Source organism: Cyprinodon variegatus, unplaced genomic scaffold (assembly GCF_000732505.1).
Source record: "Cyprinodon variegatus isolate N-32 unplaced genomic scaffold, C_variegatus-1.0 Scaffold217, whole genome shotgun sequence".
NCBI classification, from domain to species: domain Eukaryota; kingdom Metazoa; phylum Chordata; class Actinopteri; order Cyprinodontiformes; family Cyprinodontidae; genus Cyprinodon; species Cyprinodon variegatus.
Window position 1 is genome coordinate 742014 of NW_015150670.1, and position 18659 is coordinate 760672.

At 37.5% G+C, this 18659-nt stretch overlaps 1 protein-coding gene across 1 annotated transcript; it reads left to right on the top strand.

Annotated features, from left to right (window-relative positions):
• The first annotated feature begins 159 nt into the window (after positions 1-159).
• On the top strand, positions 160-17271 carry LOC107088429 (sorting nexin-27-like). Its single transcript, XM_015380593.1, has 13 exons — positions 160-693; positions 3839-4070; positions 4962-5154; positions 5484-5548; positions 5632-5736; positions 5816-5894; positions 7337-7500; positions 7575-7664; positions 11909-12058; positions 12143-12271; positions 13716-13775; positions 13858-13920; positions 14001-17271. The coding sequence occupies exons 1-13, from the start codon at positions 362-364 to the stop codon at positions 14043-14045; spliced, it is 1707 nt and encodes a 568-aa protein (XP_015236079.1). The 5' UTR covers positions 160-361; the 3' UTR covers positions 14046-17271.
• The last annotated feature ends 1388 nt before the right edge of the window (positions 17272-18659 follow it).

The following is an 18659-nucleotide window of genomic DNA, read 5'->3' on the forward strand; positions in this document are numbered from 1 at the left end:
AAATGCCCTCCGACAAGAAATATCTGTCGTCTTTGCTTTTTCTACTTTTCTTGGCTTTAAAGAAAAGGGTGTAAACGTTCTAATTAGCATAAGGGTGTAAGCTGGGGTTTAAATTAGTTTAAAGAAAGTTATCCTTGAGTCCTTTGCCCTCATAGACAGAAGAGTCTGATGTGGAACGCGCCCCAGTCTTTGGTTTCGGCCATCATCGGCAGTTTTCGCATTTAACCGTCGGATACCAGTCATTTAGCTAGCCAAGCTGATTAGCCTGCTACCACAGCTAATGGTTGTAAGATTTTTAACGTTCCTCGAATACTACTGGATTGTACAAACATTGTAAAAAAAAAAAAAAAAAAAAAAAAAGATGGCGGACGTAAAGGGACAAGGAGTTTGTTCCCCGGTTCCTCCGTTGCCTCGCCCTTCCTCTCGTAACGGCTCCGGTAGCGGCAGCATTACGCCAGACACCGGGGGCAGCTGGCAGACGCCAACCACCGTTACCTCAGGCCCCAGACTGGTGAGGATAGTAAAGTCGGACTCTGGCTACGGCTTCAACGTTCGGGGGCAAGTTAGCGAAGGCGGGCAGCTGCGGAGCATTAACGGGGAGCTGTACGCTCCTCTGCAGCATGTGAGTGCTGTCCTCCCCGGGGGAGCTGCGGACAGAGCCGGTATATCAAAGGGGGACAGGATCTTGGAAGTGTAAGTTAAACATGTTCCTGCAGAAGTTCTAAAAATGACCCGATCAGATCTTAATCTCTTTATTTATTTATTTTTTGGTGGGGGTCATCAGTGACCAAACAACCTGCCTTATCTTGAATGCAAAATTATCTGAATGAAAGGAGTGTTTGTGTTTCAGGAATCATTAGAAATTCCCCTCACACGTGCACATGATCCAAACAAAAAACCCATTTATTTGAACATATTTTATATACTATCAACTGTACTGTACACGCAGATTACATGGTTTTGGTCTTTTTTTATATATATTATTGGTGCTCTTTGGATAGAAGTCATCCTCCTCAGTGGCCTGTGTGCATGCTGATGTTAGATGCTGTTGCTATGGAGAACACCACACAGCATAGAGCTCAGCATCATCAGCTCTGCCTGTTTCAGCGTGTGCAGGGTATAAGGTGTTGCAGAGATGAAGCATTGCTCTGAATTCAGCTGCAATTGGCTATGCTCTCAAAAGTGCTCAGTTGTTGTTTTTTATTTTTTTGCACACTGCTTTGTGAAAGGGTGGCCTGCAGTAACCTGGCAGTTGCTTGACCCTATTATTGCTGTGTGCATATTGTCTGATTTGCCATTAGACATCCCTGCATACCCATCTCTGCCTTCCCTTTGGGTCTGTTACTTTTGTCAACATCAGCCTTAGATTGCTTATTATTGATTATTCTCCCTGCCCTCTAGCTCACAGAGCTTCCACTCCTAGATTTAAGGTTCCCTCCCATGCAGTTCATAGAAACACCAGGCTATATCTTTGCACATTCATTCAGCTGCTGTTTGGAGGTATTTTTAGTTGTAGCCCTCATGTCAAACACAGTGTGCACCAAGCTCTGCTGCAAAACATCAGGACTTTATTTTTTCTTGAACTGTTTATTCGCACATTTATGCAGCTCTGTTCCTTTTTATGCTTTTTCAAAGTTGTCCACGTAGATTAATATTGTTTCAAGAACTTTCGCTTATTTTAAAGGTTAATGGTGTTTATTATTTATATTTTCTAATATATTAGGTGTGCTGTTAAATGAGTGTGACTGATTAAGAAATAATAATAAAGGGCACTTTTGGGGGGATGTGTCTCTTTCTGAATCGAATGCAGTTGTTCCAGTTTCTGCTTAATCATGTTCTATTTTCTTACAAATGATTTAAGACCCAACTGCTGATCTTAGTTTGACATAGGCAAACAATGATAATCTCATAATGATAATCCTATGTTTCATTGTAAAAAGTCATGAATGATATAATTAAAGCAGAATTCAGGGAGATGTGACACACTCAGACTGTGTTTTACAGCTTGTTCCATCACTGTCAAAAGTGCTGACAACGTCGGTGCAAAGGCCACACTGATGCTTATTATATCATCATAGAGCTGCAGTAAAGAGAGTGATGCTCAAAATGCTCAGTCTGCATTTTTTTTTCCTTGTTGGAGGATGTTCTTTCTCTCGATGCACCTGCAAAATGTTTGCATATTGTTCACTTCTATTAATCCCCTGCTTACTTCTAACAACACAGCTACCTTACCTGACTTTGTTTAGTCTTAGTTTTGTGATGTGTTATGACTTGTTAATATTTTATGTGCAGCTGTCCTCAGTTTCCTCTTAGTTTATTGTTCTTTTTATTTCTCTCCACATGTTTATTATTGTTATAATATTGTTCTACAACGTCCACATAAAGCTATTCTCTTCCCTGTCATAAGTCTAGTCATAAAATACAGTAAAGCAGGCAGATTCAGCTGTTTTAATTGTTCTCAAATGTGTTTCTCCAGTAGCAAAATGGGATCTTATCAGTAGCTTTTAAACGTGGAATTTTCATTAAACGTTATCATCCTGATTAGGTGAAGCATTTAAAGGCCTATCTGAAAATATTTTGTAATAAAAGTATGATGTAGCAGGTCTGCTGCTCAATCTAGTAAAGAAGAAAAGTCCTTTTTACTAAATGTGAAATCTGCCACAGATCAAGTTTGCATAAATCTTTTGTTAACTTCTGTAATAAAAGTATGATATCAGATATATTCTAGTAACTATCAGGGGAATTAGCTCACAACTTTTGCAAAGCATTATTTATTTCAACCCCTATCAGCAATATAATTTTTAAAAGTAGGGTGTATATTTAAAAAGGATTGCTTTGGAAACAGATTTCAGTAGCTGCCTACGACATATTGGAGTAACTTTTGTTTTTTCGTTTTAAGATTTGAGTTTTGCTTATGAAAAATGATCGAAGTGCATTGCAGTAAAGTAATACATGGCAGTCACATGCAAGAGGTTTTTCTTTGTCCTTCAAACCTTAGATGCAAGTTATTAAGTTTAGTAATTAAAAAAAATTGGGGACCAATGGAGAGCTAGTTATCTTTCATTCTTGTAGGTCTTAAACTTAACTTGCAGGAATCTACAGAAATCCTGATTAAATGGGTCAGAACACATGCAAGGTAAATATTTTGCACACCACTAATCATGTTGATAGATTATTGTTGGTCTCTGTCTGATCACATCAGATTTTGCTGGTAGTGCTTAACAGAGGTAGTTGCTTCTTTAGTCTCTGACATTTTTTTTTAGTCATACATTTATCTAACTTATGCAATTTTCATCAAGTTCATATAACATAAACATATTGTGCAAAAAGGAATTTAAAAGTGCTGAAAAATACATGGTGTTGCTGACAGTTAAGCGTCAGGCCTTCTTCAGAAGCTGGACTGGGTTCTGAAAATGTGAGAAAGAGCTTGAGACACTGTGGCTGCTTTCTGTGATCCTAACCATAGGTGATGTTGCTCTGGCTCTGTCATTAGAACTGCCTCTCCTCTTTCACATTACTGACAATGAGAGCACACCCAGTGTTGCTCATGTTCACAGACGGTTAGGACTTGAGAGCTAAAATTCCAACTGCAACCAATTTCTCTTCATGAAGACAATAGTTTTATATCAATTTTATTTACTGCGTTGGCATCTATTGTGTTATCATTTGTTTAATTGTTTTGTTGTGGTTTTTTGTTACTTGAGATGTGAGGTTCAAGTAGTTAAAAGCGGAAAAGCTTCTGCATGTCTGTGGTTGCATGCATTAAAGATTATTTGCCATAGACGCTTCACAAAAGCACCAGTGTCCTGATAAGTTTGTGTGTCTTTTCTCCCTACAGCAATGGGGTTAACGTAGAGGGAGCAACACACAAGCAGGTGGTGGATCTGATCCGAGCTGGCGAGAAGGAGCTGGTGCTGACCGTTCTGTCCGTCCCGCCGCAGGAAGCAGACTCCTTAGATCCCGGCGACGACATGTCGGCTTTGTCCTGTTACGACTACTCCGATAAGCAGGCCGTCCCGATCTCCATTCCCAGCTACAAACACACTGAGCTCAGTGGTGAAAAGTTTGTGGTGGGTGCAATACTGTGCAGTGTATCTTTGTAAATCTAAACACACAGCCAGATATTTAATGGAATAATTTATATTAAAACATATTCATAGTTTAAAATGCCTCAGTGCAGTGAGCAGCTTTTTATTTCTAAAACAACCATGTTGGAAGACACATTATTTAGTTGTAGCAGGGAGGTTCAGCAGGTCCACTTATTAGCATTCAGGAAATTGCATTATTAGACTGAAAGTATATTGATAAACCATCAAATTTGACAAGAAATGTCAGAAAAAGGGATGAGCTATACAAATTGCTTAGACTTTGATATCGAGTATAGCCGGTTTCTAGAAAGTCAGAAAGCACAGCCAGGTTCAGATTAAGAGGGTTTCCATTCAGGTAACTCAAAGGAATGGAATTAACATCTGTTTAAAGAAAACAGCTAATTGGATGCTTTAAGAATAAAGAGTGGACTAAATGTAATTTGGTCTGATGAGTTTAGATGTACCCTGTTTCAGAGTGATGAGTGTGTAAAGGTAAAAAGACAGCATTGGGGAGGGCATGCATCACTGCATATAAACACAATGTTTTGAACTGTGGTGGCTGCAGCTGGTCAGGCTTTACTTCAATAACATTATGAACTAAATGTTTTCCCTAATGGTGTGGGTATATTCCAAGATGAAAACGGCAGGATTCATCAGGTTCAGATCATTCAGGGAGAATGAAAACTGATGTTCAGGTATAGACTGGACAGCACAGAGTCCAGATCTTATCCTTGCTTATAATCTTTGGGATCTATCAGAAGAATAATGTGCACAGCTTGCAAGATCCTACAAAAACATTAATGCAAGCTTTGGAGGAGAGCACTCAATATATATTTTCCCATTCTGAATAATTGACATATCCTGTCTTTTCAGGTATATAATGTATACATGGCGGGAAGGCAGCTGTGCTCTAAGCGTTACCGGGAGTTTGTGATTTTACACCAAAACCTTAAGAGGGAATTTGCCAATTTTACTTTTCCCAAGCTTCCTGGGAAGTGGCCGTTTTCACTTTCTGAGCAGCAGCTAGATGCACGCCGCCGAGGCTTGGAGGAATACCTGGAAAAAGGTGAAGGGGATGTCAATATTTGCCAATTTTTTTTGCATACAAAGTTTTTAATGTACCCTAATAGGACTTAATACCATTTATTTATTTATTTTATCCTGTGGTTTTAAATGTTCGTTTATGTCGGTTAGATCTTATTTTTATGATGGCTGCATGTTTGGTTTCTAATCTTTCAGCTTCATAAACCCTCCAGGCACATGTAATTTTGTGCTAAAATGAATCTGAGTGTGAAAAAGCTTAGAAGAGAGAGGGGATGCCTGGAAGTGTGCTGTTATTGTATACTTAGACACAAAACTTAACTCCAGAAATGTTTTTGTTTGTCTTATCTGCAGTCTGCTCAGTACGGGTAATTGGAGAAAGCGACATCATGCAGGAGTTCTTGTCTGAATCAGATGAGGTAAAACGGAAAAAAAGAAAGCTGAAAGAAATGTTCTCCTCCACTTAAATGTGACATTTTTCGTCTCTCTTCCTTCAACCTAGAACTATAATGGGGTTTCAGATGTGGAGTTGAGAATAGCTATGCCAGATAAGACAACGCTCACTGTTAGAGTTCGTAAAAACTCCACAACAGACCAAGTTTATCAGGTAAAAACCCATCGTTTTTTTTACAGCCATGTTTTCTTGTTCCTTGTCACTTTCTACCTCCATCTACTCTCTTTCCCAGGCTGTGGTAATGAAGCTTGGTATGGATAGTATTACAGCCAGCTACTTCGCTCTGTTTGAGGTCATCAACCACACCTTTGGTGAGTAAAAACAGAACCAAAATGTAGTTGTGCCTCTCCTTTGTGTTTTAACATTTCATTAAATAGTCCATGACAGCTTTTCCACTTCTGCTTTTTGCTAGGAGAAAAATATCCTTTTTAAAAAGCAAGTCACTGACTGGTTTCACTTCCATGAGTGTAAAAGGAGTCAGATTTATCTGTGGGGGATTGAATGATGCCCGTCTAAACTCTGGTATCTGTTTCTTTTAGTGTGCAGTTCACCATAATTCCCAGCTTTTTTCTTATTCGGGCACATGGTATGCCTTTTTGTTTTTTGTCATTCTGTGATTCATGACAGCATTAGATGTAAAAAATAAAAAAATAAAAAATCTGGTTACATCTCATTTACTGGACTAAAGAGTGCACATATCTATAAGGTGTGCCCACTAAATTTTTTGGAAAAACTGGAAACTTACATCTGCGATGGACTGGGGACCTGCACAGGATGTGCCCCGCCTCTCGCCCGTAGACTGCTGGAGATAGGCAGTAGCACCCCTCGCGACCACGTTCGTGATTAGCTTGACGGAAGATGGATGGATTGATGGAAACTTACATGTATAAGAGGCTAAAAGCCAATCTACTGAATTGTCCCCCACCAAACCTCTAGGAGGAGCTCTACATATCACCCCAAGAGTAGGGACAAAGAAAATGCTAGCTCCCCTTAGCTTGTTGGCTTGCAGTAGTAAGAGGGGATCTTTATTTCAGCTCTGCAGGAGTAGAGCCCAGTCTCTTCATCGGTTCAGTTTAATGCTGCAAATAAATGGCAAAATGTTTTAATTCGGGATATTTGTTCTCTAACGTGTCTGCTGCTAGCAAGTTCTTGTGCTACATGAAAACTAGCACCTTATTCTTTCATTTCCATCTTAGACTTCCCCTAGCGGCTTTTTTTTTTTGAAAAATCTACAGGAAAGCCACACCTTCTTATAAACATGTTTCAAAGTGTGGGGGGAAAAAAATTAGCAGCTTATAGTCTGAAAATACTGGAATGATCAGTCTGTTCTTTCTTTCCTTCCCTTCTGTGTTTATTCCTAACAATGGATTTTGCATCATACATTTTAATGACTGACTACACCAGAAATATCTACTGTGATTTTATAGTAATCCTTATAGTCTTTAGTATTTATTCTTCAGTTGATCATGTTGCTTTGATACTAACATTGAGATAATCTTACTTTAGATATTTTCATCATCTTTAAAAAACAAAAAGAAAACCAAATAAGCAGTTAAAATATTCAAGTGCATAGTCTTGTTAGGTTTAAAAGGTGCATTGTTAGAAGATAAGATGATGCAACATGGTAGTCAACACACTCTACTTTTGAATATGTCCTCATTTGATTTTCTGTGTTCCTACAATAAAAAAAAGGTTTGCTTACATTATAGTAACAACTTTTTTCCCCCTCTTTCTATCATCTTTATTTTTGCAGTGCGTAAACTGGCCCCCAATGAGTTCCCTCACAAACTTTATATACAGAACTATACCTCAGCCATCCCAGGAACCTGCCTCACTCTGCGAAAGTGGCTCTTCACCACAGAAGAGGAGATCTTGCTCAATGAAAACCAGCTTGCTGTCAACTACTTCTTTCATCAGGTTTGTGAATATTTGCCCAATCTGTATTTATGCTGTTTTCTTTTTTGAATGTCGTCCTCCCTGACTCTCTGCAGGCAGCTGATGATGTGAAGAAAGGCTTCATCAAAGTTCAGCAGAAGTCTTATCAGCTCCAAAAGCTGGCAGAGCAGATGAAGATGTCCATGGTTAGTTTCACAATTTCAAATCATAATTACTTAGCTTTATTCAGTTTACATTTTTCTAAATTGTTTATAATTGGAAACTAGTTTATAAACTAGAAACTTATTTGTGGCCTGATGCTACCTTCAGACCGCACGCTGCAGGAGCAGCAGAAGCAGCTGGTTTACATGCAAAATCTTGACCCCTCTGAGCAGCCGAAGCAGCGCCTCATGAGCTTCTGAGCATCTGAGGCCCGGGACATGCTGCACAAGCAGCAGCTGCAGGAGTTGAAAAAGTTTTGTTGCTCAACGTACCACATCAACCAATCAGGATGCTGATCTGGGAGCTGGCAGGGAGACAGACACAGCACTGCTGATGCAGATCACTATGATCACGCTACTCAATAAGCTTAAAATATTGAAACCTCCCGACATAATATGTTCGCTTTTATTATTTTGGTGCCTGCAGTTTAGATTACGTACATGAAAAACACTAAAATCTCCTTCTGGCCGCTGCGACTGTAGCGGAAAACCTCCAAGAGGCGACCAGGCCAGAGGCTGCTGTAGAAGGGGGTTTCCAGTGACAGAGCACCACCGGTGTACAGGGGTTTCATGCTCGTCCGACAGCGAAATAATATTTGAAGGCAGGATCATAATCTGGATGAACTGACAGCACAGATTAAGTTATCAGGTCCAACGTTTTCACTCAAAAACATATTCTGACCTTACTGTGTACAAGCATTAAAAATGAAGCAGCAGAAGCTTTTTTGCTGCTTCCAATGCTTGTAGTCTGAACGTAGCAGAAGACTCTCCCTCATCACCTTTCCACCGTTTTAAAAAATGTTCATCAGTTCTAAAATAACAAGTCTCCACAACATTACGTTAAGACTTCACGAGGATCAAGAATTCCTGCCACCTCAATGAGGCTCATTACAGGACACCTTTTCCTTCCACTAAACTTTCTATCAGTACTCTGCTTTTTTTATCCACCACCAGACTTCCTTCCCAGGTTTTTTTTGTATGAATGATGCTTTTTTTAATTATCTTATGTAATACTACAAAAGTGAGAAATTTGGGGTTTTCATTGGCCTTATCAACAACCATCGCAATGAAGAAATAATACCTTTTCAAATTATCTCTCTATGTAATTAAATTAAGTGAGCACCAGTTTTTGAAATGTATGACTAAAAAAGGATAACTTATTTTGATGATGTTTTAATGTTAAAAAATAAAACCAAAAAGGTAAATATTCTGATGCATCATGGGACACAAAAGAAGTGAAGAATGCCTGAATAAAATTAGATACAAAAGTAGATATATCTTATACTTTTCTTATACTTTTTAAAGTATAAGATGATGGCAGAGACAAAACTTGATGTAAAGGCATGAAAATAACATCTAAATAAGTATTTTAGATATGACGGGGTATTGGGGTCAGGCTAGAGATTTTTTTATTTTTTTTATTTCAAGAACAAAGTAATATTACGGGAAAAAAGTTGTAACATTACGAGAATAATTTTATGACTTTATTCCCATAATATTATGGCGTTTTTCCCCTAAGTAAATATAAAAAGAAATCTCTAGCCTGGCCCTAATATTCCATCGTATTTAGTAAACTGTTAGATGATAATAAAGAAATATAACATGTGTAGTATGTTAAATAATCCAAAGAAATTAGTTGACCACAATATTTTATTATCAAGCAATGCTGTTATTTATGATAATGTCATCCGTTTTTGAACAATTCAACATGTATTATATAAATGTTTGTCTAAAACTGGCAGAAAATATTCCTGATCTGGGATAACAGAGAGCCGGAATCAGGCACTCAAAACAAAAATCCAACCTCAGTTTTTTTGCGAGCAGTGACGGGGAGAAATCACAATTGTCTTCAGCTAATGTAAAAAGGAAAGGGCCACTGACTGTAAAGACATTTACCTCACAACTGTCAAAATAAGTATTGATGCAATTGCTAAACAGGTAATTCAAGTCTATAACCTCACTTTCCAAACTTTTTTCCTAGATTTTAGAAAAGCTCTTCATTAACAAACTGGAGAACTTCAGTGATAAACATTAATCTCGACCTAAAGTAGCCAAAAGTAGAAAACAAGATGGACTTGTTGACAAGAGTTTAAAATTCATTTAGCTTGTTTGGGTAACTGACCAAGCTAAAAGAGGCTAACCTGTTAGCTATTGAGTAAAGCTAGCCAGAGCACTACCCAGGTTTACCCTTTATATCATGTTCTTGCAGTAACTTAGATTATCAAAAACAGATTGTATAAATTTTTTTATCCTACGGGTAAAATTTAATAGATCATTAGACACACTAACACTACAGATTCTCACAACTCGGTACATGATATTTTACGGACCAACCACGGTATTTCACGTCATCATGGCAACATTAAGCCAGTCATATGGTGTAATATCAACAGATCTGTTGCCTTCATTGGCCTGTTGACCTTTGCCATGTCTTCCCTCCTGTATCTCACCCCCATTTCCTTATGGAAATGGGAGAGGTCTAATGGAATTTTATTTTTTTTTTCTGAGAAACGGAATTCTATATTTTTATTACTGTTAACCCTTAATCATCAAGACGTGTTAGCTTTTAAGCTGTCCTTCAAAGGCACACCGCAGACTTTGTGACATAAAGAGTTGATTCATGAGTTATTGTAAATGATTCCTCAGGCCAATATACAGCTCTTGATGCTATCAATGCTTGGAGTGGGGGTTCCCCTCTTGAAATACCGAATCTGTAAGTTGGGAGAAGGCTTATCGTCATTGGCCAGGTCATGTGACCTGGAAAAACGCCCCGTACGACCCAGTGGCTCTTCACTGGAGCTCCACTGCTGGTCCTCTACACCGCGCTCTGTGGTCCTGTCCTGTCTGTGCCAGCGGTGTTCTCCAGAGAGCTGCAGCACTTTTCATGCCCTCGGAGATTAACCAAGACGCCTAGGGCGGTCCCCAATCAAAAGATATGGGAGGCTGGCCAGCTGACTGTTTACTTTTGCAACAGTACTGCGGCACTTGTGGCCACTAGGGGCACTAGACATGAAAGTTACAGGTGTAGCCTCTAGTGGCCAAAATGCACAGAAAGAGGACTGATCCAAGAACAGAACCTCAAACAACAAAAAGGAGCTAATAACTGATTTAGAGAGCATTACGGTACATAAAAACGTCTCAGAAAAAAAAAAAAAAAATGACGCAGTTTCAGTGTATGGTTGTATAATGCCACATTGTTTCTTTTGGGAATACTGTGGTTATGTGTATGAAAGACAGCTGTGAGGTCTAATCATTAAAACTGATTAAAAGTGCTGCTCCCATGCTGTAAATGACATTAAAGCAAGACTTAAACCTTTCAAAAATGCAATGTTCATGTAACAAGGACTGAAGGAGCTTATATTTAACTATTTTACTACTTTTTATTCTTACTTTTTCTACTCTCCGTTCTTACTTGACCTGTATGTTGTCTTTAACTACCCCTGTATTTTCAGAAACAGTTGGTATGAATAACAGCACAGCATACCTATATATTTTGTTCTGCCTCTTTTACTCTAGAGACATGTGCTCTGTCATAGCCTCACTCACATTTCTATAAGTAAGAGCTCAGCTGGAAATATCCTGCAATGAAAGAGACGGGAGAAGAAAAAAAAAAACGCGCTCTCTGCAGAACATCTCCAATGTTATGTTAACAAGTCTCTTTAAATGGAAAATAAATCATGGGAAATCAACTAGCAACTTAAAATGAATGCAATAGTTTAGGGAAATTAAAATGTTGATAAGATGTTTGTTTTTTTTTCTGTGGCCCAATGCTTACAGAGATTTAGCAGGTTTGAGTCTGATCTGCAGGGCTAAGAAAGAGCAGCCTACTTGAAATTGGAAGAGCGTGATTCGCTTTAGCTGTTTTCACACAAAAAATGCCATCTCCCTGTTTTTTTTTGTGCTGAGGTATGCTATCTCTGATTTGTGCTTGAGAATGATGTTGTGAAACAAGAAAATGTTTTACTTCTCAGTTTCGCTTCATTGTTCTCATGATTGCCTCTCTTGGTCACGCACAGCACAGATTAAACTGCAGAAAACTTCTGCTGCAAATCTGTTGGCCTTCAGTTGTCCTGCTTTATGACCAGGAACGTTTTGTGGGGATGTGGGGAGTGGGTTTTAAATACTATAGCAGTTTTTAGTTATCTACATAGGAAAAGGCTGGTTCTCATCCCCTGAATTTGTTTAAGCAGTTGTTGTTTCTATCATGTCTGCTGTGCAATTCCTTTCAGTACCTGGGCTTGTTGCGGAGCTGTGAGGGCTACAATGAGATCGTATTCCCGCATTGTTCCTGTGACTCTCGACGTAAAGGCCATGTGATCACAGCAATCAGTATACAGAACTTTAAGCTGCATGCCTGTACAGAAGAAGGTACACTTGAGGTAAATACAGCGGCCTGCCAATGCATTTTACTTTTGCTTCCTGCGTGTCAGATAGAGCAAATTAAAGACTCCTTGTCATTCCAGAACCAAGTGATTGTATTTGAGTGGGAAGAGATGCAAAGATGGGACACAGATGAAGAGGGCATGGCTTTCTGCTTTGAATATACACGGGGAGAGAAGAAGCCACGCTGGGTGAAGATTTTTACTCCCTATGTAAGTTTTTTTTCTGATGTTTTTAAGATGTTCTTTTTGCCTTTTGCACTTTTTTTACGTAACCTGACACACCAGGCAATGAGAGCTGTTAAAAACTAAAATTAAAACTCACCATTAGAAGGCTACAATAAGTCTGCAGAGATCCACAGCTAAGGAGAGAAAATCGGTTCGTTTTGCAGTCTACTAATTTTATCTCTGTGGTTTAGTGGTAAGAATGGTACATTTTTTTATGAAAATTCTTTAGAAGTCCTGTTTGTTAGCCTAAGGCATTTTATAAGCCAGAGCAGTCATGTGGAAAAAGATCCTTTGGCTACATTACCTATTTAACCCTAAGTTTGACAGAAAGCTAGTGATACCTTTAACCCTGGACACACTATCTTTCTGTGAAACACAGTGGTGACAGCATCATGCACCATGGGTGGAGGAAAACTAACAGAGAATTAACCTGAATCAACAATTTCCACCATAAAGCATGGTGATGGCCGCATTATTCTGTAGGGATGCTTTTCTTCATTAGAGGTTAGAGTTTATGGGAAGATAGATGGAGTTAAATACAGAAACATCTTTGATGTAAACCTAATTAGAACTGCAAAAAAACGAGGATGGAGGCTTATCTTCCTCATCTGTCACTGGTCTCAAACTCGGCACTTTATAATTGACTTGGCTTTCTCGGTATGCAAAACTAATAGCAACCAAAGGGGTTTACAATTTTTTTTCTACATAAATTCCACAATCCTCTTCCTACTCCGCAATAATGAACTGTTATGTGTTGATCAATCATATAATATCCCAATAGGATAACAGATTATCAGGGATTAAAGTATTCTGGCCCCAGGCTGGATTTCCGGCTCATAGCGATTGCCCGTGGGAAAAAAAAAAAAGAAAATCTCTCTATAAATTTTAAAAAAAGGCAATCGAAATCCCTCTTGCGTTTGTCAGCCAATGGTAGCAAAGTAGCGCTCTGAAACTAACAATATTAGCCAAGCAGAAGACGAAGGTGGTGAGTCTTAGGAAAGCGCGTACCTCCTCCTCCCGTTTCTTGCCCAAGTCACCAGATAGATTGTGGTACAGTGCTGAAGCTCTACACGTTAAACGGAGAGACGTGTAAAAAGTAAATAAATAAATTAAACTTCGTGTTTGGAGAGAAGGACGACAGAACGGAATTGCATGGAGTGGGCACAATGCAGTTCATGAACTCCAGGGAAGATGTCATCACCATTGATAAAGGTCTTAAACATGAATGGCCCTGGGCACGGCCGGAGGAGACAGGACGAGATATAAATATATATATATATATATATATATAATGTATATGATCAGGATTTTTTTTTTTTGCTTTAATTCCTGTATTATGTTTTCAAAGCGGCCTGTAATATTAAGGACCTATTCAGAGTGTTATTAATGTGTTTCTCCTTGTCTTTTCCCCTACTTGGATGATATTTAGTTTAACTACATGCATGAGTGCTTCGAAAGAGTCTTCTGTGAGCTGAGGTGGAGGAAAGAGGTATCAACAATCCACTTATAACCTTCTCGGTGGACACTATGTTCTAGTGTCATTCATTATTAGCTTGGATGTGTGTTTTCAGGTGGAAGAGGAGGCCACAGACAAGGACAACAAGAACTGCAGTAAAGATGGCATGTGTGGAAAGGTAAACTTCAGAATGAGCAAAAGCCTTTTCACATTTCACAAACCGGCAGGACTTTGTCCTGATGGCTGTTTGTGTTGCAGAACATTTTCCAGCTGCTGAGGCACAGAAGAGATGGAGGAACGTAGAGGGTGGCGTTTCACCGTCTCAGCTGAGTGTTTACCCTGACCCAGTCTCGCTCATCCATGAACTTACATGGTCATCATTTACACTCCATTAACTACTATACAAGAAGCTGCTCCCCACATGTTAACCGACAACCATTTGCTGAAAAACTATGAAAACAGAAGCATTTAGAAGAACTACATGACTCACGAGCCAGAACTTATGAATCCAGCACTTCATAAACATGTGTTAAACTAAAGCCTCTATGGACTGAAGGGGATAGATTCATCCAAGCCTTTCCTTCTTGGGTTGGACTCAGCATGGATTATGAAATGCTACCAGGGATCATTTAAGCTTTTTTTCCCCCCTTTCTTTTTTTCAACTGAAAATATAAAAATTTCAAGTGAATTACTGGTGCACAAACAATGAACCTGAAACCAATCAGAGAGAGGAATGGAGGAAATGACCGATCAGCAATACTTATCCATATCCTGCAGATAGGAGTCAAAGCAAAACAAGATCCTGTGTTGCAACATTTGGTCAAATCAGGTTACATGTTTAAATTTGCTTTAGAAATAATCATTAACACAAACAAATATGACAAACTACTTGTTATTTGGAATTTTTATGTGGATGAACATGAAGAAGAAACTTGGATTTACACTAATATTGCACTTTATCAGACTTTATGAACAGCTATAAGATGTGCAGATTGAAACAGGGAAATGATACAAGTGCTCAATACTGGAATAAGGTTATACTACATATAATTTTTTTATTGGAGTTGAATTATACATTGCAGTCCCAACTAATGTTAAAGCCATGGCTTTAACCTTTGTTTACAGGTAACTCTCAGTAAATTACTATATCTTCAAATAATTATTTTATTATGGTAATTCCATTTAAAAAAATGTACTTATAATTTCGATGAATTAAATGCAGAAAGAGAGATATGTTTGATGTGTGTTTCAGTTAATTTTGACGATTTTGGCAAGAAAATCCAAAATTCAGTTTCTCTGAAAAGTAAGATATATTTTTTGTTTGTTTGTTTTTAATTTCTGAAATCTTTAAAGGGACAGTGTGTAAGATGTATCACCATCTAGTGGTGCATTAAATGAATTACAAATGACACTGGTGCCTCCCCTTTAAGTTTGCGACACCTACTAAGGAAGCTGTGGAGTGACATGTTCTAATAGCAGCTAATAACTGTTGCATCAGAGCTCATCCAATGTAGGCTAAAAAAATTAGTTGTCTCTGCCATAAATACAAAATAAAATTAACTGCTTTATTGAATGACCTTACCTGTCCAGCAGAAACCCTGCAATCTGAGTGTCCATTTCGTCCTCTCCATCATAAATTATCCCCACCTGGTGAAACCTGCTCCAATGTGATTTTTTTGTCCTTGTTATTACGTCTTTTTCCTTTTTTTTTATTTGTTTCTTTTGCCTCTCACTCAACATAAAGTACAGACGTTCTTCCATTGCAATAGAAAGAGGACGATAGAACAATCTCGAGTTGTTTTTGCATGTTTTTAACACTTTGGACACCACCAACCTATTTCCAGATACAGCTAAAAGACAATGCCGCCAAGTTTAGCCTCTCTCTGCTTCTCTAATCAAAAATGCTGACACGACATGGTAGCCCCGAAATGGTGCACCACACCTTATATATTTATAAACAACTAGTTCTAAGCTATGAGATTGTGCTCTTCTTTTATATCATGTAATTAGACTTTTACAGAATTTGTATTTATTAAACCAATTCTAGATTTTTGCTAATTAAAAGTCAGATTTGTTACACACTGTCCCTTTAACCTTGGCCCAAAGAATTATAGCTAAAGAAGCTGGTTGTTCTATGTTGTAGACACATGTTAGTTTTTAAACACTCCAGCTGCTGCCTCTTCCATATTAAATCCCCTCCCAAAACTTGAATAGGCTTTAGTTATCCCTATTGCTTGTGCGCTTTTTGTTTCCTTCTGCTCAATTTGCTTGTATAACTCTGACAACTCCAGCTTCCTCAGAAAACATCTCGTAACCCACAGCATAACCGTGTTTCAAATCTTTTCTTTTTGTCTAATGAATAGACATTTTTTTTTCTGAGAAACAGAATTTTATATTTTTAGTAGTGGTAACCCATAATCATCAAAATTAACTTTAATAAATGCTTGAAATATTTAATTTCTGTGTGATGATTGTTTACGGATTCAGATTAGTTACTGACAGAACTTTGTCTGCCAATTAAACTAATTTGTTTTGATGCACCTGTACCTGCAGTATCATGGGAGCTCTACATGCAAAAGGGAAATATTGTGTGAAATGATGTTCAGGGTGAATTACTCAGAATAAACAGCAGGGGTCATTCTGTCCTTTCTGCTCCCTTGTTCACAGTGATTACTTCTTCTCTTGGAGCTCCCACAGGATTTATATTAGGCTTGTAAGTCAAGCGGCCTTTCCATGCCGCATTGTTTGTCTGTGGCTGGTGCTTTGCTGTACTGGTCAACCATCCATTCACTGCAGAAGTCAGGCTTAGTTAACGACAGTTCTTATCAGAAGGTAATGTTTTCTTCTTAATATAATGAGATAAATGGGCTCTGTCAGTTAACGCTTCATAGCGTTAACTCACTGATGTTAACTTTCCTTTGATAAAGGAAATTATATGAAGTTTAAAGTCATGTAAAAGCTGATAATGTGATCCAAATACTTTATTTCTTTTTTTTTTTATTGAAATGTAACAATATTCTTTGCCATGTTAGAATCTGATGTCATTCAATGATTATAAGGTTTTGTTTACCCAATCTAATATTGTTTGGTTTATACTGTGTTTAAATTAAAGCTTATTGATTTTCTTATTCAAACTTTAAATTAATCTGACAACCTTATCCTGTTTTTGAAATATATATTTTCAGTCAGTTGGGTTTTTTTTTTGCGAGAAAGTCAATTATTTATTTTTATTGAGCTTCTAAGGTGTCAGACTGTATTCTTTTAAAGCGGTGCTGTCTGAAAGGTTTCCTTGAACATTGGCTTCTTTCCATACATTTTCAGTCTAATATCGAACATTGCATAAATAATGATCTTTGTTAGTTGGTTAAGCATTTTAATTTCCACCTTAGAATTATTCAGGTTTATATAGGCTCCAGGTTTTAAGGGATCAAAAAGTGTCTCCATTTTTTATTCCCCTTTTCATAGAAGAAATCAATGGAAAATACCAAAGAGAACAACAGATGTACATGTGCAAAGCAGTCTTAAATGTTATGGAATTTAGATTTAAAAAATTACAAAAAAATTACTATTTACTATATTGTTTTTTTTTTTTTTTATGAAATATCAACTTTTTTCAAAAATATGTCCAATCAGAACCTTTCCTGCTGATGACTAAGTAGTTTACCTTTGCCTTAGAAATAAATTCAGCCATTTCTACATCCACCAATTCAATCCCTAAGATAAACATTTCAGTTTTGAATGCACTGAATTTAAACACATCATATGTAAGTGTTACCAGGCTACCATCAGTGCGGAAATTATTATTGAGTAAATAAGACAAAATGAGCTGTTCTCAGTATCGCACGGTAAAGAATTAAGTCTTGAGAACTTTAGGAAGTGAGAAGCTTTTTTTTTTTTTTTTCTATGACCTGTTCAGACATTTATGCATTTTACAGGATGTGATAGAGAGTAAGTCTTCAAGCAGATAACAGAAAGGCTGAGTACAGAATACTGAATTGCTGATAGACTATTGGAGTACACAGATTAACTGCTGCTTTAGAAACCGATCTATGCTAATTGCAAATATCAGATTGTAAGAACAATAGAAAATGTCAGCAATACAATATTCATTTTGTACTTATTTTAGAAATATTAATCAAAACCTGTTTTACATTAACTATTCTTAAAGACCTCATCTATTTCTAATGTAGATATTTTATTTTCCACTCATGGCAGTAATGCTAAAGAAACATGTTGAATACTTTTCTATTCAAGTATCATAGTTCCATGGTAGGTATCTCCAAAATTTCAGGGCAATTATTTACAAAAAACGGTGATCTTTGCTATAAAAAAAATGCAAGATGAAGATGCTGTGGTACTGATGTTGTTTATTTTAGGTCTTAAGCTGCTTCTTTAGTCATTTTAGTTTTTTTTTCTTTTTTCATAATAATTGGGTGCAAAGGCTGGGCTGAAAGTAATGAAAACGTAGCCAATGTTCAAAGAAAACTCCTGTTCAAGTTGACTTTAAAGAATTACAAGAAAGTGTGGCGAATCCGAGGCGATCATTACTGGATCACATTTTTGTTTGGCACCAAAAAAAGATGCACCAAACCCTTGAATCTGGACCCTTGGATCAGTCAGTTTAGCCTTTACCTGTTTGATCAGTCATCAGGATGTCAAATCAAGAAAAATATGAACTTTCTTTTTTTATATGTGTCGAATGCATTATATGTTTCATCAGTTTTACCATTTGCAATATATAAACTCATTCGGTAGCATTTAAATTCATGCATTTTGTTCTAACAGATATAGGTATTATCTTGTTTTCCCTTTATTTTATTATGGTTAGAGAACTGCTACCTTTATAAAGTAAGATCCAGTACGTATTACTTTCCCCTTTATGTGTTTTAGCCTTTACAATAAAACTAAAATTCAAAC